The 25,025-nt window shown below is 49.9% G+C and overlaps 2 protein-coding genes across 3 annotated transcripts; both read left to right on the top strand.

The window, feature by feature from the left end:
- The first annotated feature begins 366 nt into the window (after nucleotides 1-366).
- Nucleotides 367-4,588, top strand: Krt13 (keratin 13). Of its 2 annotated transcripts, none has more exons than XM_021211533.1 (8): nucleotides 367-888; nucleotides 1,873-1,955; nucleotides 2,152-2,308; nucleotides 2,466-2,627; nucleotides 2,735-2,860; nucleotides 2,958-3,178; nucleotides 3,893-3,915; nucleotides 4,250-4,588. In XM_021211533.1, the coding sequence occupies exons 1-8, from the start codon at nucleotides 430-432 to the stop codon at nucleotides 4,318-4,320; spliced, it is 1,302 nt and encodes a 433-aa protein (XP_021067192.1). In that variant the 5' UTR covers nucleotides 367-429; the 3' UTR covers nucleotides 4,321-4,588. The 2 variants fall into 2 exon arrangements, with proteins under 2 accessions (XP_021067192.1, XP_021067193.1); XM_021211534.1 differs by lacking the exon at nucleotides 367-888 and adding an exon at nucleotides 1,356-1,434.
- An 11,746-nt stretch (nucleotides 4,589-16,334) lies between these two features.
- LOC110332418 (keratin, type I cuticular Ha6) lies at nucleotides 16,335-19,953 on the top strand. Its single transcript, XM_021213646.1, has 7 exons — nucleotides 16,335-16,817; nucleotides 17,451-17,533; nucleotides 17,760-17,916; nucleotides 18,412-18,573; nucleotides 18,667-18,792; nucleotides 18,938-19,158; nucleotides 19,526-19,953. Exons 1-7 carry the CDS (start codon nucleotides 16,359-16,361, stop codon nucleotides 19,737-19,739), a joined length of 1,422 nt encoding a protein of 473 aa, XP_021069305.1. The 5' UTR covers nucleotides 16,335-16,358; the 3' UTR covers nucleotides 19,740-19,953.
- The last annotated feature ends 5,072 nt before the right edge of the window (nucleotides 19,954-25,025 follow it).

The raw sequence follows: 25,025 nt of genomic DNA, 5'->3' as shown, positions 1-25,025 counted from the left end.
TGCAGCCTGGCCTTCCCCCCTCTCCCCCCAAGTAGGCTCTCTGGCAGACCCTTGTGGTTCAGTCCCTGTTCTAATACTGGGCAGGGCTGGGATGGAACTTCTTAACGAAAGGTGAAGTAGAATTTGGTTGTCAAAAGAAGTCTGAAGCAGAACACTGCTCCCTCTGAATCATCCCTTTTGTTAAGGATTAAAAAGAAAAAAGCCACCCCAAAGACATAACCCACCCTAGAGAGTAGAGGTAACTGGGCTTGTGGGAAAGGAGGAACAGCTGGCATCAGGTCAGAGGGTGGGGAAGGGAGGAGAGAGGATGTCCCACCCCTGCGGAGGATGCATAAAAGGCATGCACAGCAGGGAAGTGTCATCGTCTTCTCTTGGCCTTGGTCAAATTCAGCTCCTGTCTGCTCTCTCTCTCACCCTCTTGCTCCCACCATGAGCTGCCGCTTTCAGAGTTCCTCCATGAGCTACGGAGGTGGTTTCGGAGCTGGTTCTTGCCAGCTTGGAGGAGGCCGTAATATCTCTACCTGCTCTTCTCGGTTTGTCACTGGAGGGTCATCTGGAGGCTATGGAGGGGGCATGAGCTGTGGCTTTGGTGGAGGAGCTGGTGGTGGCTTTGGAGGTAGCTTTGGAGGTAGCTATGGCGGAGGTTTTGGCGGTGGCTTTGGTGACTTTGGAGGTGTCGATGGTGGCCTCCTCTCTGGCAATGAGAAGATCACCATGCAGAACCTCAATGACCGCCTGGCCAGCTACCTGGAAAAGGTGCGCGCCTTGGAGGCAGCCAATGCCGACCTGGAGGTGAAGATTCGGGACTGGCACCTGAAACAGAGCCCAGCTAGTCCAGAGCGGGACTACAGTGCTTACTATAAGACCATAGAGGAGCTCCGGATCAAGGTGAGGCCTCTGCTAAGACGTTTTCCTAAGGACAGGGCAGAGCCTCAGAGGCCAGGCCATGCAGTGTCACGGATGACCAGGTGTGGATGGAATCAGCATTCTTCTTGCAAGGGGAATATTCTAACTTTGCACAACCGAGAGTCTCCGCTACTGAAATTTTCTTATGCCGTGGCCCAAATGCATTCTCTTCATGTTTATTGGTGTCATGACTCCTGCCAAGTCTCTTTCTCTCTCTCTTTTTTTTTTTTTTTTTTTTTTACGGCTTCCTGAACTGTTACTTGTGACTCAGTTGCTATAACCTACGACTGACTTGGAAACATGACATTTTAAAAAAGTCACTGCGAACGCTAAACCCGACAAAGAAAAGACATCGTTGTTCACTGTTTATTTTGGAGAAACCTCATGTAGACTTATTCTCAGTGGGCAATGACTCAGAGGGTGTAAAGAGGCTGAGGCTCAGGCTGGTACAGAGCCTGGAAGCCCTCAGTGTGGCCTGTCAATTACACTGCGACACCAACTTGTCAGAGCAGAAGTCTACTAGCCTGGGTCAGGCCCTAGTTACACAGAGCAGACTTTAAATGCTTACGCTGTAAATGTTCAGGCATTCAAGTGGATGCCTGAGATCAAGAGATTCAAGTGGATGGGTTTTCCTCTTTGCTCATCTGGGAGGTCAGCTCCAGGGACATGGCCAGAACACATCTGGGGTCACACTGAACCTCTTCTGATCTGAAGGGGAAAACCATCAAGACAGTGACTTAGGGAGTTGATAGCTCTGAGATACGACCACTGGAAGATGTTCTGAGTGGGCGGGTCCTCTGGAATATCCATCATTGGTCTCTCCCACCCTGGTCTGATGGGGAATATTCAAGAGAAAGAGGAGAGAGCTGGCCTTGCCTCCTGCTTCACAGAGTGTGTAAGCAGCAGTAAGAAGGTGAGTTTTATTTTCTAAGTCCAGCTTTAGCGTGTCCCTTCCGTGATTTGTAGATTCTGGAAGCCACCACGGACAACAACCGGATCGTCCTGGAGATTGACAATGCCAGGCTGGCTGCAGATGACTTCAGGCTCAAGTGAGTTCATTCTCCTCACGAGTCTTTCCCCCAAAGACTCTTGCTTTAGACTCTAAACTTTAAAGGAGTGGCCACTTGGTTGGGGACACTGGAGCTTCCAGGAGCAAGAGCCTTGGAGTCGTAGAGGAATTCAGTGCATGGGGGTGGGATACAGCTAATATTATTTGTTTTGCTTTAATTTTTAAAAATATTCCAGGTATGAAAATGAGCTGGCCTTGCGCCAGAGCGTGGAGGCTGACATCAACGGCCTGCGCAGGGTGCTGGATGAGCTGACTCTGGCTAAGACTGACCTGGAAATGCAGATTGAGAGCCTGAATGAAGAACTGGCTTACCTGAAGAAGAACCACGAAGAGGTGAGAAGGGGATGACAGGCCGGCCATGGGCTGAGCCCTCTGTGGCAGGCTGACATCGCCACCCGCTGAGGGATTCTGAAGAGTCTTCTAGAACATTCTGCTATCACTCAGAGATAAGAAGGGAGAGTCTCTCACATCTTCCTTCCCTACTCCACAGGAGATGAAGGAATTCAGCAGCCAGGTGGTAGGCCAGGTCAATGTGGAGATGGATGCCACCCCTGGCATTGATCTAACCCGTGTGCTGGCGGAGATGAGGGAGCAGTATGAAGCCCTGGCAGAGAAGAATCGGAGAGATGCTGAAGAATGGTTCCAGGCCAAGGTATGGGTGATTCTAGTCCACGCCGCCAGGTGATGCTGGGGGCCATGGCCTTTGGTCAAGGCTTCTTGCCAATCCCCACTACGCCCTTCTTTCTACCTGACTTTTAGAGTGCAGAGCTGAACAAGGAAGTATCCTCCAACGCTGCCATGATCCAGACCAGCAAGACAGAGATCACAGAGCTCCGGCGCACACTCCAGGGACTGGAGATTGAGCTTCAGTCGCAGCTGAGCATGGTACCCTCTGCTGCCCTCACCCTGTGACCCTCACTCACTACTAGGTCTCCCTCTGGACCGGCTTCGCCCTATAACTTCTTTCTTATTGCCCCATCAGAAAGCCGGCCTGGAGAGTACCTTGGCAGAGACAGAGTGCCGCTACGCCCTGCAGCTGCAACAGATCCAGGGGCTCATCAGCAGCATCGAGGCCCAGCTGAGCGAGCTCCGAAGCGAGATGGAGTGCCAGAACCAGGAATACAAGATGCTGCTGGACATCAAAACGAGGCTGGAACAGGAGATCGCCACCTACCGCAGCCTGCTAGAGGGCCAGGATGCTAAGTAGGTCTTGGGGAAGTGGCCACTGGAGTGGTGTCTGGCAGAGCAGGCAGGGTCTTGTTAGGGGACAGCTTCTGTCTGAGCTTAAATAGCGTGGCAAAAAAAGTTGGGGTCAGAGCCCCCTCCTCATCTCCCTGGTTAGATAAAGGAACTTCTCAACAGCGGGCTAATGGGACTAGTACCTTTATATTTCCCAATTCAGGCTTCTGTTTGTGGATAGACAGGAAAAGGGATTGTAGAAGAAACATTTAATCCAGAAAAGCTGTTAGAATGTAAGTTCAGACACATAAAGCTGTTAAGATAGAGGTCTGGGATGGTCATATAGCTCCAAGAGAATGTCTGCTTAGCTCTGTCCCCAGCACCAAGGAGAGAGGATGGTGATTTAATTGCTTTCATATGACTTGCAGAGACCAAGGCATCCTCTGGGCTTAGGGGAAAGGGGATGGCAGGAAACTGAGTGAGCCAGACATCCCAAATCTTGGGACCAATAGTATCGCCTTTTAAGGGTTTTCAGACAGACAAATTGGCAAGACAGGTTGACAGGCAGGCAAGCCTGGTAGATACCTCAGAGGAAAAGAAGGTCCTGGGCTGGAGACCATGTTGGGAAAGATTCCAAGTCAAGGCTCTGGAAGGTGGCAGGGTCACTCCATCAGAGGGCCAGGAAACGCCTGTCCTATGTTGCTCTCTGCTCATGGCTGCTTTTCTCTTCTCTTCCAGGATGACCGGCTTCAACTCCGGAGGTAAGGAGGCAGCTTCCTTTGAGCTGCTGCTGCTGAGCTTGGGTGAAGGTGGGCTGAGGTGAAGGCAGTCCTGGTTCCTAAGTGCAAGGATAGAGAAAGTTGGGTGAAAATTATTCCACGATTATCAGCATATTGATTTTGCTTTCAAAATAGATGTCTCTGCCCCACAGAGCCGAGGGGTTGCCAGGGAGAAAGTCACTGTTGGGAACAATAATAGAGTCCACACCCACATACCTCTTGACTACCCAGGAGCTTGTGAGCCTTCCAGGGGTCTGGGCTCTGCCTGAGATGGGGGGTTCTCCAGCCTGAGCACCTTGTCCTCTCTCTTTCTCAGGCAATAACGCTACTACCTCCAACGGGTCCCCCTCCTCCACTTCCGGTCGCCCAGATTTCCGAAAGTATTAACTCAGCCTGGCGTCCCTTCCCTGGCCTTCAGCAGCCACAGGAGGAGAGCTGATGTCGCCTGTAGGATGAAAGGACTGCAGGACGTGAAGCCCAGTCCCATTGTCCCCCAGGACCCATGGCTCTGACAACCCCCGAGGGTGGACCCTTCCCCATCTCTCCTGATTGGAATCCTTCTCCTCCCTACCCCGTTCTTTCTTTTCTTTGGTTTCTCAATGTCTCTACTTCAAAGAATAGACGATTCAATAAAATTTCTTGAGTTTTCTGCAAATGTTTTTGTTTCTGGCCTGGTTTCTGAGGGTGGCCTCTGCTGAGGCCTGATTTGGTTATGGGCGGGGTTGGCACAGTTGTGCTGAGCAGAACTCAGACACTGATGGGACCAGGATCTTCTCATGTGAGAAGGATATGAGTCACATCCGCCACTGACTACACTGACACAAAGATGGCAGACAGGGAAACCCGCATTGGTACCCATGTGTTCATATGCATCAGATATGGGCAAATGGGACTCGCCAGAGAGAAAGCAGGGGCCAGTGAGTTAGTTTAGTATCCCTCCCTGTAGGATGACCAGCAGTGGAGGCTGGGGTCATCTGTAGACATAGGGTGGGGAAATATGGAGGGCAGGCGTAGAGCAGGCTTCCTGGGCCATTCAAAATGGGGAGGGATCTTGGGGAAATAGTGGGCCAGGGCAGGTATCCCTGCCCCAGCCTGCTGCCTTCCAGGATGATCACTCCATTTTGGCCTGAGAGAGCCTTTTTTCCCGTTTTCCTTGGCACATCCTAAGGTCTGACAACTCTAAATCTCCCAGTGGACCAACCCATGATTCACTCAGCACCTCAGCCTGTGCTGGCCTCTGGCTGCCCTGTCTCTCCCAGATCCCCTAGCTCTCTCCTGCCTCTCTGGAGCTCTGCCCAGAGTCACAGCCTCCTCTGGCTGTGCTCATCCTGTACAAGGTGACTGTGCAAATGGTTTCTCTCTGTTCTGTTCTTTACTCTTAGATGCTCTTGGACCATCCTGGACATGTGTGTGAGCTCAAATTCCTCGCCTCTCCATCTGCCTCTCCAGCCCCACTGTGCATAGGACATCCCTTTCTAAACTGAAGATCTACAGGGGCCACCCTCTCAGATTGCTTCTTCCCTTTCCTACTCTCAGGGACCTGGAGATCCAAGGTAGCTCTCTCTGACTCTATGCTTATCTCTGTCTCTCCGTCTCTGTCTATACTTATCCCTGTCTATCGTTATCTCTTTTTACTTGTTTTTGTCTCTTTGTCTCTCTTATTTCTGTCTTTCTATCTCTCTGTCTCTGTTTCTTTCTCTGTCTTTCTTTCTATTCTCCTCTTCAATAAGTCCTTTCATGGACTGTGTTTTTAGCTCCAACGTCTTCCCTGATTCTAACTCTCATGACATGCTACTGTAACATCTTCACTGGTCTCTCTGTCTCCAGTTTGGCCTTGCCCTTCACTCAAGCTGGAGATGGCCACCAAGGAAAGGCAGGATCCTTTGTACACCCACAGGTCAGATGATCGGATGTCTTCCTTGCTCCTTCCAGTCCTAGCTCCTACAAGAGCCTCCCCAGTGAAGCCCAAGGTCTCTCTATTTCAAAATGCTCTTGCGAGCGCAGGCATGTGTTTGGACAGCTGCAGAGCCGTATTCTACAGGAGAGCTCAGTCGGATCCCCTCCTCGTTCTCTCCAGAGCACATCTCTGTTCTATAGGCTCTTCTTAAAATGCAGATTGAAATGGGAACCCTTCTCCATGACAGATGGATGGTGTGGCATGCCCCTGGGTGTTCCCAAGAACGTACCCCTCTACATTCATGTTGACAGTGTGGTCCTAGGTGTAGGATTCTGTAGCGAATTGGCCAGATGCTGCTTGTATTCTAATGCTAATAGCATTTCCTACAGACCTGATTGTCCCAGAGGTGAGAGAGTCCTGCACATAGACACCATGTGAAGTTGTCCCCAAGTTATTTCTGATAGATAAAGATGCCAACGGCCAAAAGCTGGGCAAAGAGACATTGGTGGGGTTTAGGGTTCCCGGGCTTGGGGGTTGGAGGAAAAGCACAAGAGAGAGAGAATAGAGGAGGAAAAAAGAAGCAGCCATGGGTTAGGTGAGCCATGAAAACATGGTCCTGAGGGCTGGCCAATTGGATTTTAGAGCAGCCCAGATAAAACATAATAAGTGATAACTTGGGCCTACTGATAGGAAAGTAGAGTCCAATAATTTAGAGGGTGGGTATCTGCCCAACTCTTGTGCTGTTAAGGCTTGTTATAAATATAAAGGTTGTGTGTGTCTTTATATATGTCAAAGGCAGGGTAGAAACCCTGGATTGGGACTAAACATTTCTACATCAGGGCTGTGTATTTTCATCTCGGGGAAAGTTGAGCTAAGTGCGTGTTGAAGGAAGAGAGGAATGAATGAACTGGGGAACCTGCCTCTGAGGTGACATTTGGATTTGGTCATAGAATTTTTGGCCAGAGGGCCAGAGGGTCTCTGGTACCCTTGACACCTGTCCTCCTTCTCTGGTCTTTCCCTCTTCTTGACTCTCCTCTGAGTTCCCCACCTCATCCTGGTATAACTTACACTCTTCTCACCTGCAGGCCACACACACCTGGCTTAGGCACATGGACGCACTCGGGCATGCCTGGGCTGGCTGAAGCAGAGACAGAGTCTAGTTTCCATTCATTCCAGAGCCCTTTCTGTTCTCCACTGTAGAAGGAGGTAGGGGCTCAGGTCAAGTCCACCGTCTGGAACTCTGCCAGGAGCTAAAAGCATTACTGAAAGCCAGGCCATGCCCTTTGTTCGCAGGTGTTTTTGATTTTGGGTTGAGGCTGTAGCTAGATGTTGAGTGCGACTGCATTCTGACACTGCATTGATTCTGGAGAAAGAATCTCCATCTTTAAAGGCGTTCTCAGACAGACAGGAACTAGGTAAGAGCACTTCCTCTCCTGCGACCTCCCCACGGGGGTTATTTAAAGCTGAGGACTCAGAACAATCTGACATGCTATTAAGAGCTCACCAAGTAATGCTTCCGGTCATGACCTTTCTGGTCCTGTGACTCTCTTTGAGGTAGAAACAGTTTCGGGGTCACCCACATCCTCATACCTACTGTATATACAGGACCTGAAAGATGAATTAGACGGAGGGGAAGGGACTATGGAAAATGGAAGCTGTAGCAAACCTATAATACCAGGGGCAGGAAGGAATGGGGCCCTTACCCCAGTCAAGGATAGGGGTTTTCCCTGAGACCAAAGTTTCCTTCCTGTCTTGGTATTGACGTGTTCCATAGAATGTGAGGGGAGTCATTCAGGTGGAGCGATGACAGGAGCTGGACCCCAAAGTCTGGAGGGGGCTCTCTCTGGCCTGGGAGCCTTTCACCTAGATCCCAGGGAGGACCGTGAGAAGCCCCGACTCTGTGGCCCCGTCAGGTATTTCAGGGAAGTTGGGAGGGACAAGTCAGGGGCAGTGTTTCTGTCAGGCCAGCCAACAGCCTTTCTGAGCTGGGAAGCAAGTCTAGGAAGTAGAAGAGGTGGGGTGGAGGTCCTGTCTTTCTGCCTTGGACTCCATCTGTCAGTTTAGTCACCTGGCGGAGTGACACTTGAGGGAGGAAAGAACTGCTGGGTCAACAGTGCCCCTCCCTAGGGGGTTGTCCTAGGCGCTCAGGCCACCGCAGGCTCAGTGGCTGTTTCCCAGAGCTGCAGCAATGAGCAAACAACCATGACCCAGTGGCGCCTGACTCACATTTGTGTCAGACGGTGAATGAGTGTGGGTCAGGCAGGAGACCTAGGATAAAGGGTTACAACCAGACCGAAAAGTCCAGCACACTGCACAGTGTGTGCTCTCCCCAGCCCTCAGCTTTATGTGACTTCATCCCAAGAGTTGTCACCGTCGTGTACGCTTTACACATGGGAAGACCAAGTCAGACCCTCTAAGGGAGCAGTCTATCATTCACAGGATGGGAGCCACAGTTCCAAAATACTTCCTGAGGAGCTGGCTGGTACTGGTCATGTGTTCACCTCCAGGAATGTGGAGAGGAACAAGACTCCCAGATCTCAGTGCTCATGGGACAAAAGAGTCAACCAGGGTACATTCCTGGGACGTCCAGGAACCACTAGGTCAGTTTCCCAGGTGGGCATTGGTGGGTTGACAGGAAAGCCTGACACATGGCAGGTGAGCTACCATGGTGGTTCAATGCTGCAATTCTTAAGAAACTTCTGGCTTCTCACCTTGAGCAAAAGGTACCTCCCTATCCTCAAGACTCCACCCTTTGTTAATGGACCAGTACATATCTGCCCATCCTGTGGGGCTGTCTGTCCTGCCTTGGCCCTGCAGAGGGCAGACTCATGCCAGAAAGCAGACCAGGGTCCCTGGCCACCAGTTGGGATCCAAGGTAGTAGAGGGGGCAGGGCCTTAGATCTAGTCCTAACAGGAGGTTCTGTCTGTCTGTCCCCAGCATTGGGTGTGACAGCAAGGCATTTGAGAAGCAAGGTGAGGCTGAGGGCGGAGTTCCATGACAAGACTCCTCTGGTACTTGGCTTATCTATTTTTGGTGGAAGCTTTGACCACCCATTGTGGGATGTGAGACTTCCCTAACCTTCCTGGAAGGGGAATCCCACTGTTCCACCCCAGGGAAGCCTGCAGCAAGGCTGAGGAGAGATGGCATTGCAAGGTTGTAATCAATAGGGCCTGATGATGTATTGTCCCAGAATCCCCCGTGTTCCTATTGCAACCCATTTCCTCTTCCCATTTTTGGTTTCTTGTATCTCAGGGAGCCTATGTGCGTTCAGATGGTACTCTTGGGGCTGTTGGTGTTTGGGGTAGAGCAGGATACATGAGCTATGTTCCTTTGAGCAGCTCTTTGGGGACTCCGGGAGAGCTGGGCGCACTGTGTCCCCTCATAGAGTTTGGGAGGGGCTACAGGTGGCTGGTTGGCTGCTGAGACTCATTCAGGCACCTGTTGGGGATGGGCTTTTGGGAAAGCCGGCCGGTGTCTGGCACGAATTCTCTGGCCAACTTTCACGATCGCTCGTAACAGCCGTGTGGCTGCTTTCATCTGAGCATCTCAGAGAAGCTTGAAAGTCAAACCTGCAGAATGCACGATAGCTAATGACAGCCTGGAGCCCTGAGCCTGGCCACAGACAGGCTGTTGTTAGCAGGAGGGGTGTTGCCATGTGGACCGCACAGCATCTGTAAATGCTGACCGCTGAGCCAATCAAATGGGGTGTTTTGTGTGTGGGGGATTCGCTTTGTGGCTCAGTGAAGGAGATACTTGAAAGGAAAGGACTCGGACACTGAAGTCCCTGTCCCAGTATGCCTGACAGGGCATCTCCCATAAACCACAGGCTCTCAAACACGCTGGGGAGAAAAAGCAATGCTGTGGGATTCTCAGACCATAAAAGCTGAGAGAGGGGGGTAAAGACTCGGTACCTCTGAGCAGAGAGGCTCACGTTCTCCAGATGGGAGCTGCTGGCCAGCGTGGTTGTGCAGAAAGAGCTGGCCCTTGGGCCCTGAAATATGAAGGCAGAGCATGGCCACAAGAGGACTGGAGAGGTATGGCTTTCCCCTGGGCCCAGTGGTTCCCTGGAAACTCACTATGGCAAGCCACGTGGCTCATTCTGAGCAGACTTTCAAAGCCTGGGGCAATAACCAAAATCCCTCCTGGGGGAGAGGACTTTTATTTTGTTTTTGTATTTTGAGAGAGATGATATTCTAGAGCACTTTGGCCTTGGTAAGGAGGGGATTTCAAGACCTAGTCAGGGTAAGGGAGATCCGATGAGAATTAAAAAAACCCTATCAGGGTCTTGGAGAGTGGAACCCCTAAAGTTTTGAAAAGAACCACTGTTCAAGGCTACTGCCATTCTTCATAAGCTCTCCTGAAGAGTCAGGGAGCGGGTGAGTGGTCTCCTGGGTCAGCTGGTTTGTGTTCAGACTATTCTGAGTCTAGTGAGACGTAGTGGCTATGGAACTAGGCAGAAGTTTGGGAACTGGAGAGATTGGAAATGGAGCAGAGGAGACTTGAGAATCCCACCCAGGCTGAGTCACCCAGTGGAAGGATCAGGGTAGAATGTCACTGATGCGGTCAAGATTAGAGGCATGACAGCTTAGCCCCCAGACCTCTGAGTACTGCTTATAGAGGGTGGAAGGCCTACATAGCAGCTACTGAGAGAGGACATAAAGGAATCAAATGTTATGGTTTTCCAAGGGACGTCTGATTGACCTATGCCCTGTATCAGTCAATTTCATGGTGTCAGGGAGGCAAGGGACAGTAGCATCGTGCTTGGCCAAGGCCGTTAAATAGTGATACATCCTTACTGAAGATTTCCATGCAGAACCCAGGCTGCTCAGCTGGATTGGTTTTTGCAGATAGACAATAACATTTTAGTATAATCATATTCCAAATATCGAGAATATTTTTGCTCACTGAATCTGGTAACCCTGTTCTTCCTAGATCCATGAATGACCCCGGGTCTTTCACCATCAGGACCCAGTGAGACACTTCCTGGATCCTTTCGAAAAATTAAATGACTGGTTAGACATGTCTCTATTATGAGTATCTTTACTTCCCACCATGCTTTCTTCAATGCTGTGTACCAGTTCCTGTGTATTAGTACCAGCATCTGACATCAGTACATTTGGCAGGAGCTTTGGACATGGTTGTTTAGAGGAGAATATATAGTAACCAGGCTTCTCAGGAGGAGGGGCCGGATATCCCAGGTGCTTCACGTTTGAACAGATTTCTTGTTATAGGAATGCACGGTGGTATTGGGGAGGTGAGGATTGGCTGTGGGTGGGGTCCCAGGTGAGGTCTGAAGAGGTTAGGAAGCAGAGCCACTTTGCAGGTGTCTTCTACGTTAGGGACTTCTCTAGGACCTGTATGCGGCGGACCTCAGGGAGAAAACAGGTGAGATGAGAAAACCAGAAAGATCAAGCCTGAGCCAGCAGGCTGCTCAAAGAGGGACAGTTATTGGCTATCTTGAACAACCTTGTTTTCATTGATATTCGTTGGTAGGTGGCTGACCCATTGGCTATTGTCTGACCTGATTTCTCTGTTACCTTTGGGGTTCTATGGTGATGTGGTAGCCCCACATATTTGACCAAAGCCTGGAGAAGCAAGGGGGATGGGGAGTGAGGTGGGGGAGGAGATCCTTGCTGGGAGAGTTCACTCACTCCATGGGTAGATCACAGCAGGCTGTCCTTATATTCTCTCAGAATGGGAGTGACTCCTCAGAGTCCTGTAGGACGGTCAGGTTTTATCGAGGCAGAACTTCAGCTTTCAGATGGAAGCTTAGTGGAAGGCAGAGACTTCTCTTCAACAAGGACATTTACTGGGCTATTGACCTTGAGGTTGATGGGGTTCCAAGGTTGACTTAAGTGAAAGGGTCTTTTCCGCTTTTCTCTTCTTCCTGTTCTCCAAAACAGGAGTCATGGAGGTCAGAGAGCAGCTGGTGCCTGGACCTGAAGGATCTTCTAGGGCAGAGGTTATCAACCTGTGAGTCACGATCCCTTCGGGGGTCGAACAGCCCTTTCTCAGGGGTCCCTGAAGACCATCGAAACTCACAGATATTTACATTATAATTTGTAAATGTAGCAAAACTACCGTTATGAAGGAGCAGTAGAAATAATTTTACGGTTGGGGGGGGTCACTGCAGCATGAGAACCTGTATTAAAGGGTAGCAACATTAGGAGGGTGAGAACCATCGCTCTAGGGTAAGGGACTGGACTGAGAATCCCGGCCAAAGGGACTGCTGTGCTCTGGAAGCAGGAAGAGACTGCCTACCTCTTTGGCTGTTGTATCTTTTTGAACAATTGGGCAGAGCTGCAAAAGATAGCCCTTCCTTAAGTGGCCGGATGCCTTGGGAAGTGCGTTTGACTTCAGTTCCTCTTCTGTGGGTTTCAGAGTAGTTTTGATTTTTGAAACCAGCAACCTAATTTCTAATCTGTCAAGCCTCCTTTGGGATAGCTTTCCCAATTCTACGACTGGCAGGAGATCTATTCACTTTTTTTGGTAAGGCTGAGGCTCAGAGTCAGTGAGCAGCTTAGACGGCTGTGTTTTCTAATTTTTTTTTTTTTTTTTTTTTTCTGTACGGTGAGGTCTCCAGCTATTTTGGCAATAGATGTCATTTTAGCATGGGCATGCTGGGCTGTCTGCTTGGTGTTCAGTGACACTGACCTCTGTAGGAGCCCTTCCAGGAACATCCTGGAGAGGTGGGCCCACATTTCTACTGCTCATGGAGTGGAAGGGAGGGAGAGAGGGAGCCACTGTCATTTTCTTGTGGTGAGTGTGCTGCAGGCAAAGGGAAACCTTGAAGTTTGCAGATGTTTTGAAAGAAAAAAAAAAACTCATGGTGTCATGTGTTTGAGCCTCTGCAACTCTTCCTTATTCTGAGGATGAGTGACAGGCAAAGGGGCTTTGGAGCATAGAGAATAAACCGTAGTCATGCCCTACCGACTCTTAGTCTCCGTGGAATGTTTGTGGACAGCTAACTACAGGATATCCGAGGTAGGTGGAAGTCAGGTCATGGTCCAGACCCATCCCCTGTTCAGATGGGTGAGGCCAGGCACGCAGTGCACGGGACTCACTCAGGGAACTGGGGCAGAGCTAGGCCCAGAGTCCAAGTCTCCTATTCCTTAGGATAGTATACATTGGATTGGTATTAGAAAAACTGCGTAGAGAGTTTGCTACGGGTTGCCATCTTGACTATTTTACATGACAAACTATGTGGTTAACAAGACAACTTGTGTTTATGTGTGTTGAGGGTTTGCCTGGGTGGGCAGAGACAGCAGGCTCTGGCATAGTGTCCCCGGAAGATGGAATGGGAGGTTTAGAGGAAGCCTGATCAGGACCCCCGTCTCAGATGGGTGGGGTATCACCACCTTCCTCTTCCCAAGGGACATAGCTAACGCCCATTGGCAATTTGATCATAGGCAAGTAGGCCAAGAAGGAATGCATGTCCTTTTTGTGAATGCAGAAAATTCAGCTTTTTCAACACCTCTCTCACACCTAGAACAAGCTTGGTGTAATGTAGGTCCCAATGAATATTCACTGAATGAATGAATGAATGAATGAATGAATGAATAGGCCCAGTCAGCCTGGGAAAGCCTCTTGTACAACTGAGCCTCCCCCCCACCCCAGGCCCCTGTGTAGGGGAACAGGGAGTTAGGGTGAGTTCCCTTCTATCCAGAAACCCAGGGCACTTGGCATGGAGGGGGACAGGACAGATAGGGAGCCAAAGAAGAGCGTGGCATCAGGTAGTGGAGGGGAGAAATGTCACAGAAACTTTACAGTATGCAGAGTAGCCCTGAAGAACTCAGGATAGATCAACCCACAGTTGATCTACACTGCTGAATCAAGAAACCCCAGGATAGGGGAGTCTTAGCCTCGCAGGAGAGCTGGGAGATAGGCAGCCATGAGGAAGCTGTTGGTGGGGCACCTAGAGCTGTGGGGGCAGAGGCTGATTAGCCCGTGCTCTCTCTGAGGAAGAGCTGTGTGGAGCTGCTCTCAGGCACTGTGGAGGTGTCTCCCATCCTGGGCGTGTTCCCCACAGCCAATCACCCGCCTTGAGTAATCTCAGAGAGAAGCGTATAAAGTGTTTTAAGAGGTTGAGAACCACAGCTTCAGAAGCACATAAATGCTTCCATAAACGCCAGCTTTGCAAAATGACTCTATAGGGGAAGAACAAGCAGGGTCATCTCCTATACTTGGGAAAGTCCAGGGTTTGAAGGAGAAGAACCATATTTATCTTTGGCCCACAATTTTCAGTCTCCTCTCATGATTTGTTCAGGAGTCTGGTAGTATTTGGTTTTGTTCTTTTTATGACTTCTCTGCCATTGGTCCTATCTGGGATGTGCTCAGTGACCAGGAAGGTCTAAATGGTTTAGGTTAAAGAAGACAAAGACCACAAGGGAAGCAGTCTTCCAGCCCTGCCTATGACTCCAGACAGGCAGATTCCATGAAGACCAGCTCATGAACTGTCTGAAGGATTGGTTATGGGGTACCTCCTCCCCCCAATGTCACCATAACTGTGCCTAGGGAGAACAGAGACCTCAGGAACTCCAGTAGAGTGTTTATACCCATGCGCCTTTGCTGTTCTTACTAGAAATCACCACCAAAGACTGTCTTTTTGACTACAGCACTTCCAAAGCTTTCAAAACCCATCTGTAGGTGTCTTTGGATCCTCCTTGTATCTGTGTGACAGTTGAAACAGCGCAATGATCTCCATTGATCCCACAAGGCCACCAAGCATCCCAGAAACATAACATACCCAGTGTCATAGGGAAAATGATTCACAGAGCCAGGATTTGAATGTTTATCTTTTGTCCCTAAATTTAGAATTTACCTTGAGTTGGGGTTTAAGAGCCTGGTTTCAGATTTAAGTATGACCACTCGCCCTTGATTACCATGAGTGGGTGTGTAAGCAATGGACCACAGTGGGTTGAAGTTTCCTGGTCATGGTCAACCATATTCCATGATTGTTGTGATTCAAACTGGAAGAGTTACAACACCGAACACCACAGGTCCACAACCACATCTCCTTCTCTTCCAATTTTCTTAATTTAAAATCTAAAAACTATGTTTACTTATTTTGTGTGTATGTGTGTACATGGGTGCATGCAAGCCTGGTACAAGTGTGAGGATCTAAGAGAAACTTGTGTTGTAGTGGATCCTTTCCTTCTGCCGTGTGGGCCTGGGGATTGATTTTAGCTCATCAGGCTTGGCTGAAAGCACCCATACTCACTAAGGCATACCACTGGCTTAGCACACTCTCTTTTAAACTTTTATTCTGAAAATTCTTCCTCTTCTTAACCTCCTCCTCCTCCTCCTCCTCCTCCTCCTCCTCCTCCTCCTCCTTCTGTGCATGTGTTCATGATAGGTGTGTGTAGTGCAGACATGCCCATGCCACAGTGTGTGTGTTGTGTTGTGTGTGTGTGTGTGTGTGTGTGTGTGTGTTGCGTATGTGTGTATGCGAGGAGGTCAGAGGACATCCTGCATAAATGAAGTCTTTTCTTCTACTTTGGGATCCAGGGGTCAAACCCAGGTTGTCAGGCAAGCTCTTCTGCCTGCCAGGCTATCTTGCTGACCCTTATTTTACTTTTTAAATTAGCTTAAGTGGTATCAGGTTCCTTATGGGATGTATTTATATAAATAGATATTTATTCGTTTTGCTTGACTCTGCTCCCCACTCCTTCCCTCCCCCATCTTCCTGACCCCATCCTTGGAACATGCCAACACCCCCATGAAGATTGTATATAAGCACTCCAGGGAGGCCTGGAAAATCTAAAACCTGCGATCCTAACCTTCGTACCCCACTTTGACCTTTCTATATTCATACCACACATTCCATTACCCTCTTCACCCCTACCTTTTAAAGTCTCTTTTAGGGCTTCCTTGTCTGACCTCTACATACACTCTGACATAAACACTCAGGCATAAAATTGAGAAGCTAGGATCCACACACGGAAGAGAACACATGGCATTTGTCAGCTTCCCCATTCAACACAATACTTTCCAATTGCATTTACTTTCCTGCAAAATCCATACTTTTATTTTTTTTTCTTTATGGCGGAATCATATTCCATCGTGAATCCTTCACTCCCTTTTCATTGCTCTGGTGGCCCAGGCTCAGATGAACAGCTGCGGGAGTAGGGATGGACAGAATGGATTCCTCAGGGGGAGGCAGGTAGGGAGGACAGAAACCAAATGTCATATGCAAGGCCACTCCCAGTTTATGAGGTCTTGGGTAAAGACTCTTTGAAGTGGCAATAAAATTCAATCTGCTAGGAAATGACGACGATGGTTGAAAGTCCTGACTTAGCAAACCCAATTCAACATTTTTTTTTCTTTTACAAGGAAAGAAATTCTGATGGATGGCAAAAATGACATTGTAATGAGATGGGCTTTCTGGAATCGGACAGGGCTTTCCCAAGAGCTAAAGACTTGGAACATGCCAACACCCCATGAAGATTGTATATAAGCACTCCAGGGAGGCCTGGGGCATCCACAACCTGCGATCCTACCTATTCAGCAACCATCCTTGCTAGCATCATGGCCACCCAGATCTGCACCCCGACCTTCTCTGCTGGGTCTGCCAAGGGCCTCTGTGGCACCACAGGGAGCTTCTCTCGGATATCTTCCATCCACTCCATGGACTCCTGCAGGGCCCCCAGTTTGGTTGGCACTGTGGGGTCCGTGTCCTCCTTCAGGACAGGCTTCTCTGGCCCTGGGAGCTGCCTGCCAGGCTCCTACCTGTCCTCTGGATGCCACTCCTCTGGCTTTGCTGGGAGCGGGGGATGGTTCTGCGAGGGCGCCTTCAATGGGAACGAGAAGGCGACCATGCAGATCTTGAACGACCGACTGGCCAACTACCTGGAGAAGGTGCGGCAGCTGGAGCAGGAGAACGCACAGCTGGAGTGCCGCATCCGGGAGTGGTATGAGTGCCAGATCCCATACATCTGCCCGGACTACCAGTCCTACTTCAAGACCGCTGAGGAATTGCAGCAGAAGGTAATAGGCCAGGTCCTTCCAGCTGGTCAGACAACTCCAGGAAGCTTTCCATTCTAAGATTCGGCCAGATGGAACTGAAGCCTACAGAGAATTCTGGAAGGAGAGTTCTACTCTCTGGGACTTGGTTCCCTGGGGACCCAGGCTTCTCTGCTCGTCTGTGTACCCTGTTACCAGCCATTCTTCTATTTGCTTCATCATCTTAGCTTAGGAATGAAAGGATCATATACTTTGTCTCCACTTGGTGTAGTACTGTATCCGACACCTTCTTAGCTATTGGCTTACTTATTCTTCATCCTGGAGATATGGGTATTGCTATATCCATCTAACATAAGAAGGTTAAATTTTGAGAGGCTTAACAACTTGCCCCAGATCATATAAGTTGAACATGGGATTCAGAATCAGATACCAGGTCTGCCTCACCCTGATATAGCCTACTGGGCCAGCTTGGAGGCTACAGAAGCCAGGACTGATGGGCCAGTGGTGTGGTGTCCCTCCTGGGCCCTGATCTCCCTCCATGCCTGGATATGGGAGACTTTGCCTGTTTTATAGAGACATCTGTGAGCTGGCTTCTCCACCCCATACCCATCACATTCTGGGTCTTCCCCAGTTCAGGAAAAACCTCTTGTTTTTCAGATCCTGCTGACCAAGTCTGAGAATGCCAGGCTGATATTACAAATTGACAATGCCAAGCTGGCTGCGGATGACTTCCGGACCAAGTGAGTAGCCCAACCAGGAGATGTTTGATCTGTGTCAAATCTGACCCTTACCTTTGGGAGCTGATGAGGAGGGAATAAAGCCAGATACAATTGCAAATGGGAAGACATGGCAGAGGCCTTGGATCCCTCCTGGGACATGAAAAAGAGCCACCATGCTTCTGACTCCAACTTAGCAATGGCACAGGGCTTCCCTGGCCGCAGACTTGGTAGGGTTCTCTGTGTGTAGGTATGAGACGGAGTTGTCCCTGCGTCAGCTGGTAGAAGCTGACATCAATGGTCTACGCCGGATCTTGGATGAGCTGACCTTGTGTAAGGCTGACCTGGAGGCACAGGTGGAGTCCCTGAAGGAGGAGCTGCTGTGTCTCAAGAGGAACCATGAAGAGGTGAGGTTGCTGCCATGTGATCCTTGGGGTTCCCATACCGCTGAGGAATCCCTGTTGGCCCTTGGGCTTATCATATGGCAGGATGTAAAACACTTTACATCTGTCTCACCTTCACCGTGATTCTAAGAGTTAGCTCCCATCGTAAGCTCCATTTTACAGCTGAGAAGATAGTCATAAAGATGTGAAGTCATTTGCCTACAGTCACACAGAGAGTACACCCTCACCCATGACGGTACAACTCTATTTGGATTATGGGGTCTGATAATAATTCTGTTTGCTTGGTGCTGTGTCATCCCCCAAATCCTCAGGAGGGGTTAGTATACATAGACCAATGGAGTGTGTGTGTGTGTGTGTGTGTGTGTGTGGACATGTTCATCTTTTTTTTTTTTTCTTATGGTAGCCAAGAGAGGGATGAGAGTTTAGAACCCAGGTCAATGAACCTACCAAGCCAGCAACCTTTCCACAGTCTCATACTATCTTACTTTGCCACTGCAGGAAGTCAGTGCACTCCGTTCCCAGCTTGGGGACCGACTGAACGTGGAGGTGGATGCTGCTCCCCCAGTGGATCTCAACAAGATCCTGGATGACATGCGATGCCAGTATGAGACTCTGGTGGAGAATAACCGTAGAGACGTGGAGGCTTGGTTCAACACTCAGGTGAGGCTGGCGATCCAAGACTACAGGCTGTGGGGTGGGATAAAGGAGGGGCACTAGGTCTGCCCCTGTTCTTCATTCTCTCCTTCTCTGTAGACCGAGGAGCTGAACCAGCAGGTGGTGTCCAGCTCAGAGCAGCTGCAGTGCTGCCAGACGGAGATCATTGAGCTGAGGCGCACAGTCAACGCCCTGGAGATCGAGCTGCAGGCTCAACAGAGCATGGTGGGTGGTCTCTGCCCATTAAAGGCTTCTCTGACTTACCAGTGTGCTGGCCATGTGCTATCACAGGGCCAAATCACAACTGTGAGCGGATAGAGTATTTAGGGTGGGATTCCTTCCCCTCAATAGCTTTTCTTCCCCACTCTAGAGGAACTCTCTGGAATCTACCCTGGCTGAGACAGAGGCCCGCTACAGCTCCCAGCTGGGCCAGATGCAGTGTCTGATCACCAACGTGGAGTCCCAGTTGGCTGAGATTCGTTGTGACCTGGAGCGGCAGAACCATGAGTATCAGGTGTTACTGGATGTCAAGGCCCGGCTGGAGTCAGAGATCGCCACCTACCGTCGCCTGCTGGAAGGGGAGGACTGCAAGTGAGTGATCCTGGGACCCCCCCGGAGCTGGGCTGAGAGAAGGAAGGGCTTGACACACTTTCAGAGCTGAGCGGCTCTTACAAAGATGAAGGTGGCTGAAAGTAGTGCCATTGAAGGTTCCTTCTGATCCGGGTCTCTGGTAATGCTCCAGGGGGCAAGCTAAGCCAAGGTCCAAACCCATCTTGGGCCATGTTTTGGCAGAAGTCTTCTTTCCTGCAGACCCAACCTCCAATCCTTGAGGTCTCAGAATCATTGAAATGCTCTGATACCACTGACTGTCATTGCTACCGTCCCGCAGGACACCCCCTTCCCCCATTGGCCTGATGCTCCAATGCCAAGTACAAGCTGTGTGATTTCATTTCTTCAGGCTTCCTGCCCACCCTTGTTCCACGGAATGCAAGCCTGCTGTAAGAGTTCCTTACATCCCTTCTACAACCTGCACCCCAACTGGGCCCTGCACCCCAGCTGGGCCCTGCACCCCAGCTCCTCAAGTCAGCACCCAGATCCGTACCATCACGGAGGAGATCAGGGATGGAAGAGTCATCTCCTCCAGGGAGCACGTGGTGCCCCGGGCAATGTGAACAGCCACCAGAGGGGCCTAGGCCACAGGAAGGAGGACACCTTGTGGCTCTTGGCAGCTAAATGATCTTACACTTCCCTAGGGCCCTCCTTGCTTAGCAGGTTTTTCTACTAAAATTCATCTATTGTTTCTGGTCTTAACTGTGCTTTTTACGCCATGCAAAAACCAGGTTCCCCTGGAAATATTCCCAATAAAGTGTTCTCTTGGCATAGCAATTCTGACCCTGACTGATTCTGTTGATTCTTGAATGGTTAGTGTCCTGGGGTGTTTGGGCATGGGATACAGTAAAGTTGCAGAGTGATCAAAAGTTTTTAGTACTGGAGATGCTTCAGGTTCTGGTCATTGACCTCCATCTCAATCTTGGCGGGTGCTCCTGGCTATCGCTCCCTGAAAATATAAAGGAAAATATAAAGGCTCCCACTCCAGCCTTCTTCAGCAGTCCTGATGGGATCAGTGGTCACCTCCCATTCCTTCCTACCTTCTCCCTTGCCTAGGTCCTCTCTCCATGCTTTCCAACATAGGTCAGTCCAATAGAGGTGAGTCCCAGGGCCAACTAGAGAGGACCAATCTCTGGTAACCCAGTGTGAGCCAACTACACCATGGAGAGGAGTTGGGGTGAACTGGAAGGTGAAGACAGGAGTCAGGCAAATCCGGGTTCCTAACATGGGGGCGTGGGGATGTTAGAGGACCCTAGAGGGACAGATAGGGGCACTTTAAAGTTCTGTATGATAAAGATGCATTTGTACTCCATATTGTAGAATGGAGTCAGTACACAGATGTTAGGAGCTTAGGACGTATGCCTTGTTAATAATGGTTTGTCTGCTGTAGTAACCCCCAGCTCAGATGCCCTGGGTGGAGCACTAGGTTGATGATGGCAGATGCTCATTAGACTTAGAATTTCAGGAATCCCTTGAGCACAGACATCCACAGAATGAGAGACGACTACAGGGATGGTATCGGCACAGATATCACAAGCCTCAAGAATGCATCTGACCTTCTAACCAGAGAGGTGAGCCTGTGCACCAGCGATTGACAGCCTTTCTTCTCTCAGCCAGTCCCATGTCCTGTGAAGTTTCTGGCTGAAGATGAAACAAAAGGCAGTATTTTCTTAGAAGTGATGTTAACCTATTACCTTTCCAGATCACCATCTCTCCTAATAAAGTACAATATAAATTGGATTCTCATGTCTGCTCATCGGCCTTTGTGGTGACTGGGAGCGATGAATTTCCATATCTTGTTTGCAGGATGCATACAATGGCAGGGATAGTGCTGTGTATGAGATAGCCATTATGCTATGTGAAGTGGAGCACAGGGTGCTTGGATTTTCCAGGCTGAGCTGTGCTGATCTGTGTGTGGAGTTGAATTGGGCCAGGCTCTGGACACCCGATGATCGCAGAAGCCGAGCCTATGAGAAGTCAGAAGTCTCATGCCGGCCTCTCTGCCTTCTCACCCACTTTCAGTTAAGAGCACAAATCCAGCAGGGACTTAACTCCAGACAACAGAGCAGTGAGAGGCTGAGTCCTGGCATACCCAGCTCTTTGGCCTTGGCCTCTGGCCTCTTGATGCCAAGAGCACTGCCAATGCCACCATCATTTGGTGACTCAGCCAAACACGAGGAAGCCAGAGGTTCAGAAGAAGCACCTAGGAGATGTTCACAGGCAGAATGAAGCGTTGGCTGGGGTCACTCTGCCACTGTATGGCATGTGCCCAGGTTTGCCCAGGGATTTCTTTAGTCTTGACAGTTTTTCTGATGGAACATTGTGTGCTCAGCACTCAAAATGTGGTGCTTGCCAGAGTTTGTCTGAATAAAAAGGAAGAGTCTTTGGGCTACACTTAAACAGCCCTATGTGATTGGGAGCATTTGGTTTGTTTATGTAGTATTGCTTCAATTCTTATTAAATCCTTCAAAGCACTTGGGTTATGGAAGGAACCCCTCCTATGTTCAGCCTCACCCACACACAACCTTAACTGTGGCCTTTGATGGATAGACTGCAACACAACACTGCACATTACCTGGAAGTCCTAGGACTTCCCAGTTGTCGCAACTCCTCTCACTGCTCTCTCCATGACATCAGGAGAGGGATGAGATGATACACTTACATTCGAGGTGGTCAGTTTATTCTCTGCTTTCTAGATACACTAACTGGTCCTCATTCACAGATACTCATGCTTCACTGAATAAACTGGAAGCGAATGCATGAGGACCATACAGCAAATCCTGTGCTAATGTACACCAGGGCTCAGTCGGGGAGCAGGAGGGGTGTGGAATTAGGGTGCATCAACAGGGACATCAGGCATGGCTCCTATGAATCAACCATCCAGCTGAAATCCTCCTTCTCTTATTCCCCACTGAGACCCGTGATAGCGAGAGCCAGGGCGGGGTAGGGATTTGAGCTGTGAGCATGGGGAACGCTTGTGGACTGTTGGGGTGATCAGGGAAGGGATCAGAGAAGGTTCAGATTTGGTAGATGCCTTCAAGGATGGGCAGAAAAAGGAGAGAAGGTAGAAGGTAGCTTATTTAGAGTGTGGCTGAGTATGTCCATGCCATGTTCTGGGGACGGCAGGGAGTACATCTGGACAGAGTACAGAGAGGCGAAGGTTATTAGGATGCGTGCTAAACAATGTTAGTTCTTGCTGATATAGGGTTCTGGGCAGCTTTTTAAATTTTATTTTTAAAAAAAGAACCCTAGGAGGGGAAATGGAGCAACACAATTCATACAGTATCTCATAGCACTAAACTCTTACTTACTTGTTGTTGTTTTTTTTTTTTTTTTTTTTTTTTAAATCAAATTATCTAAAAGCATCTTATCAGGCTTTCAGCCACACCTTTGAGTTGGCTCACAGGGTATCTCCCTTGAGCAGATGGCTGCTGTTTTCTGCTAAGGGACCTGGCTTGTTGGGGCAGGTGCTGTTGGTTCCTGTCTTGGGGCTTCTCCCTCCTTATCTCTAAGGCTGGGACAAGCAGAAGGATACCTTTGTCTCTTCTCCTACTCAATCATTCTTCCTTTGCTTCTTTCTTAATTCTATGCTTTCTTCTCCTAAAAACCCTTTATTTCCTTATGTAACACAATCCACTCGCCCCCCGCACTCACACTTTAAACATTCACACTTACACACTCACCCCCATACACTCACACTCACTCTCTCTCACACATACAAACACACACACTCACTCTGAGACATCTAGAAGCACTGCAGTGTTTTGGACATTGTTAGCCCCCCAGGGCAGTCCAGTCCCATGGGGAGATGGAGAGAGGGGAAGAAACACAAGACAGGGCAAGAGTTCATAGAGAGCAAAGGAATCCTCTCTTGGTCTCTGCCATTGCTTCTAAGTGTTGGGTGGGCACAGCAGGCCTGGAGGGGAGTGTGAGCCCCATTGAGAAAGAATGGCTGGGACTGAGTCACTCAGAGGCAGTGGGACAGGTTTGAGGTCCCTGAAAGAGCAGGGCTGTAGTTTCCTGGCTGAGCCTGTGTTGACCTTGCATAAAGTATTCACTGCCCCAACCATTGGCTTCCTGTGGGAGTTGGCACCCTCTGTTCATGCAGTGTGTAGGTGGTGTGTGTGTGTGTGTGTGTGTGTGTGTGTGTGTGTGTGTGTTTAATTGAAGGGGACTGCACACTTTGGACAAGAGAATTTCAGCCACCTCTGCTATTCCTTGGCCAGGTGACTTTGGGCAGGCTCCTAAAGCAACGCAAGAACTCACCTATCCAGTAGGGTTATGGGTATGCCGATCTCATGTCTCAGGAGGGTGCTGCGAAGACTGTGAAGAAAGAGAATGTGTAGAAAGACGGGAGCCCAGGTTCTGAGTGCTCAGTGGGTGATAGGGGGCCCTGCTGCTATTGCCATTAATGAGGTAATTTGGCAGAGTATCCAAAGCTGCTAATAGCACTTGGTCCCTATCTGGGCTGCTCAGGGGTCATGTCCCACCAGGGAAGCCATGTGATCTCCGGAGGCTGAGCAGATAATATGGAATTCCCACGTCACATGGCTTCAGAGGGGCCCTGATGAGGCTTGAGAACATACCCAGGAGGCTGTGCTTCAGGAGGGGGATGGGTGGGAAATACAAACATCCCAGGAGGTTCGACCAGGCTCTCAGCTCAGCTGCATCTTTGCACTGAGGCGTGCAGTTCCAGGGAGGAGAGGCTGAGGTAGCCACTGGCACGCTAGGATTATGCTGGGTGGAGCTGATCACACCGGATCCCAGGGTGTGGAAACGGTGCAGTGAATCATGGGAGTTCTCTAACGCAGGCTTCCACACCTGGCCCACAGGACAGTGAACCCTGTGCTTAGAACCTGATCCCACTCCCAGATGACAGCTGCTAGGCATTGTGGCGTTCCAGTTCAACAAGACGACAGTTGTGGAGGGACTGGTAACTGTCACCAGGAGACCTTGCCATGAGCAATTGCTGTCTGGGCTTCTTCAAGGCTCAGTTAATGCTTAAGGCAATGCAGGGTGCAGGCTGAGTTCTCACCACAGAGGAAGAAACAGAGGGATGCCCTGAGAGGTGAAGTCAGGTGGTTCATGGTGGGATGGAGTTTTGAACCCATGACTTCAGATGTCACCAGGAGGTCAGGCTGCTCTTCCTGGGATCCCCTTGCGTATTCTACGCCACTTCTCTCTGTTCTGTTTTCCACAGTCTCCATCCTATCTTGCAGCCTGGGACAGAACTCCAGGTTGTGCCAGCCACAGCTGGAGGTGCTAAGCGAGTTCTTATTTTTTATATCCAAGCTTTGAAAGCTTCACCTTCAGGATGGGAGCTACGAGCTCAGGTCTGTAGATGGCACAGGGGGAGGGGAGGTGCTGAGCGCTATGCCAGGATCACTGCTGGTTCCTAACAGCTCATTGTGGCTTCCTAAAAGGAAGGTAGTAGTGGGTGTTCTGAGAAGAGTAACAGAACCCCAAACTGTAGAACAGCTCGGAAGACAGCTCCCATACAAAGGCTCTCACCTGGTGCCATTCCATTCCCATAGACATCTCTCCTCAGCCCTGGTTCTTGACTACATACTGGGCTAGTCAGATGTCTCATCAAACGTTCTCCGCACCGGGTTAGCCAGTGTCCACTGTAGAGAGGAGCCTATGAGGATGAGCTTCCTGGTATCTGCTGAGGAGGTGTGTGAAGCAGATGCTCACCGCCCCCTCCCCCTCCACCAGTGCAGGCAACTGGGAGCAAAGTCGTCTCCATCTCTGCTTGGGCTGGAAAAGACATATCCTCCTAAACATGGCTCTAGCTGTCACCAGGAACGGACTTCGAGTTATTTTGGCTAGAGCTGAAGCTGTGCAACCAG

This window comes from Mus pahari, chromosome 14 (genome assembly GCF_900095145.1).
Source record: "Mus pahari chromosome 14, PAHARI_EIJ_v1.1, whole genome shotgun sequence".
Lineage (NCBI taxonomy): Eukaryota > Metazoa > Chordata > Mammalia > Rodentia > Muridae > Mus > Mus pahari.
Note: the sequence above shows the minus strand (reverse complement) of the source record. Positions and strands in the feature narration are given on the sequence as shown.